At 45.0% G+C, this 3,317-nt stretch overlaps 1 protein-coding gene across 1 annotated transcript in view; it reads right to left on the reverse strand.

Moving 5' to 3' along the window:
* LOC113802503 (protein O-linked-mannose beta-1,2-N-acetylglucosaminyltransferase 1) overlaps positions 1–3,069 on the reverse strand; it is a 32,873-nt gene extending 29,804 nt beyond the window's left edge. The window contains 2 exon segments of the mRNA XM_070119817.1: positions 721–949; positions 2,993–3,069. Of these exon segments, the coding sequence (XP_069975918.1) occupies positions 721–949; positions 2,993–3,000 (237 nt within the window). The 5' untranslated portion in view covers positions 3,001–3,069.
* Between the last annotated feature and the right edge of the window lie 248 nt (positions 3,070–3,317).

The raw sequence follows: 3,317 nt of genomic DNA on the forward strand, positions 1-3,317 counted from the left end.
TTTCTCTCCCCATCAAATGCAGAAATGCCTGTATCCGTTTTTTCTTTTGTCTCGCTGAGTTGTGTATCACATTATTGTCAAAGCTTTTAACTCTTTTACTACTATAAACTCTTTAATTTTCTGTTTGTTTACTTCATTTTGTTTTATTTTATGAACTGGTCGTTTCGCTTCGAAATAACATTTTAGATATCATGAAGCCTGTATTACAGTCCCGGGGGTAAACACTGTGTACAAAGCGCCATTGTCCGTTTAACAATCTGTAATGTTCTCTTTGTTAATTTTCTCGAGTGTTCGAACTTTGGCTTTGTTGGGGAATCAGTGACTTTATAAATGAATTCATTTCTCCAGTGGCTTGTTTGTCTTCTACCGGTTGCGAAGGCCTTTATATCATTGATACTTTCTTTGCACTGCAATGCGCGTGGGCTATATTGTGACATGTGTGTTATTTTAGATGTTTCTCTCTTGCGATCTATCATCGGCTGTTCCAAAGTGCTTTACACAATGCATGCAAAATCCGACACGCTCTGTGCCTTATGACCGAGTTCTGTAATATAATTAATTACATTATCATTACGCAGTTGTTGTCATTGTGTATTGAATTGACACCTACTAGGCCACATTTTAAACCACGCCATTTCCCCCGACCCTTATACCACGAGAGATACAGTACAAAACCCCCGTTTAGTTGCTCTCCCTTCAGTACCCCTGTTTAGCACTTACCATTCCCTGTTCATCAGCGAATATCAATGTGTTCTCCAAGTCCTTCCCAGTCAGGTCATACGTGATTAACTGTTCTTCCTCTATATCGAACGGCATTGTCTCGTTCTTGCCTGACGGATGAGCGATGGTGAGGCTCAGTTGCATGGGCGAGGGCGTTGCTCTCGGCACCACCCACGCGGATAGTGATACAGCGAGCCACAGCCTGACGAAGATGCTTTTGGAGGCCATGCTGGAAGGCAGAGGGTGACGGTTTCACATTTACGGAGTAGGAGGTAGGGTGCTTGTGTGTCTGGGGCGGGGGGTACTATGCTTGCGTGGGTGGGGTGGGGTGATATGCTTGCATGTGTGAAAAGGGGGTACTATGTTTGCGTGTGTGAGGGGGTACTATGCTTGCGTGTGTGAGGTGGGGTACTATGCTTGCATGTGTGATTGAGGGGCGGGGGGGTATTAGGCTTACGTGTGTGAAGGGGGATACTATATTTGTGTGTGTGAAGGGGTACTATGCTTGCATGTGTGAGGGGATACTATACTTGTGGGGGGGGGGGCAACTATACATGTCTGACGAAGATGCATTCGGAGGCCATGCTGGAAGGCAGAGTGTGACGGTTTCATATTTGCGGAGTAGGAGGTGGGGTGCTTGCGTGTCTGAGGGGGGTACTATGCTTGCATGTGTGAAGGGGGGTACTATGCTTGCGTGTTTGAGGGAGGAACTATGCTTGCGTGGGTGGGGGGTACTATGCTTGTATGTGTGATGGGGGGTACTATGCTTGTATGTGTGAAGGGGGGTACTATGCTAGCGTGTGTGAGGGGGTACTATGCTTGCGTGCGTGAGGGAGGATACTATGCTTACGTGTGTGGGGGGCTACTATACTTGTGTGTGTGAGGAGGCAACTATGCTTGCCTGACGAAGATGCTTTCGGAGGCCATGCTGGAAGGCAGAGGGAGACGGTTTCACATTTTCGGAGTAGGAGGTGGGATGCTTGCGTGTCTGAGGGGGGTACTATGCTGGCATGTCTGAAGGTGGTACTATGCTTGGGTGTGTGAGGAAGGTGCTATGCTTGCGTGTGTGAGGGGGTACTATGCTTGGGTGTGTGAGGTTGGGTACTATGCTTGCATGTGTGAAGGGTACCATGCTTGCATGTGTGAAGGGTACCATGCTTGCATGTGTGAAGGGTACCATGCTTGCATGTGTGAAGGGTACCATGCTTGCATGTGTGAAGGGTACCATGCTTGCATGTGTGAAGGGTACCATGCTTGCATGTGTGAAGGGTACCATGCTTGCATGTGTGAAGGGTACCATGCTTGCATGTGTGAAGGGTACCATGCTTGCATGTGTGAAGGGTACCATGCTTGCATGTGTGAAGGGTACCATGCTTGCATGTGTGAAGGGTACCATGCTTGCATGTGTGAAGGGTACCATGCTTGCATGTGTGAAGGGTACCATGCTTGCATGTGTGAAGGGTACCATGCTTGCATGTGTGAAGGGTACCATGCTTGCATGTGTGAAGGGTACCATGCTTGCATGTGTGAAGGGTACCATGCTTGCATGTGTGAAGGGTACCATGCTTGCATGTGTGAAGAGTACCATGCTTGCATGTGTGAAGGGTACCATGCTTGCATGTGTGAAGGGTACCATGCTTGCATGTGTGAAGGGGGATACTATGTTTGTGTGTGTGAAGGAGGATACTATATTTGTGTGTGTGACGGGGTATTATGCTTGCATGTGTGAGGGGATACTGTACTTGTGTGTGTGAGGGGGCAACTATGCTTGATTGTGTGAGGTGGGGTATTATGTTTGCATGTATGAAGAGAGGGTACTATGCTTGCGTATGTAAAGGGGTGGGGGTACTATGCTTGTGTGTGTAGGTGCGAGTTGAGGGGGGTGCATTGTGCTTGTGGGTGTTTGTGAATATGTGTGTGTATGTGGTTATGTCTGTATTTGGTTGATTGTGTATGTGTGTATTTATTTGTGAATGTCAATGAATGTGTGTGTATATGTCTGTGCGTTTATGTGTCTGTCTCTCCGCCTGAGTGTGTGTCTATGTGTGTGAGTGAAACCAATTTATCCAACGTGCGACCACATTCTCCATGAAGGAACACAAAAATAAACTCTTCCGTTTCCCATAATAGGAAATCACAAACACACTTTCACACCATATGATTTGAATCCATCTTGATATACGATAAACACAATTATATCTTCAAGAACTATTTACGGATTCTCTATCTCTTAAACATTTGTGAAAGAAGCAAAGGTTCAAAATTCACATACAGATCCATCCTTAATCTTTTTTCTCTTTGGTTTACACACACTTTATCACTCTTTTCTCTCTCTCTTCCTCAATCACAACTACGGTGAACTGTGATGGAAATGTAACCTGCAGGAAAAAACGAATTATATTTCGAAAGTTATTTTTAGTGTTTCTGAAATTGGCGGTGCTATTTCCTCTTTTTTTAAAGATTTTTTCCTTGTCCTTTATGACTGACCTTATCGCTTTTGTTTACTTCTTACATTTCCAATTTAACGCCGATAATTACAATTAATATTCACGCTATAAAAAAGAGACGGTAAAAATGATAAGTAATAATCTAAATAC

This window comes from Penaeus vannamei, unplaced genomic scaffold (genome assembly GCF_042767895.1).
Source record: "Penaeus vannamei isolate JL-2024 unplaced genomic scaffold, ASM4276789v1 unanchor762, whole genome shotgun sequence".
In the NCBI taxonomy this organism is placed as follows: domain Eukaryota; kingdom Metazoa; phylum Arthropoda; class Malacostraca; order Decapoda; family Penaeidae; genus Penaeus; species Penaeus vannamei.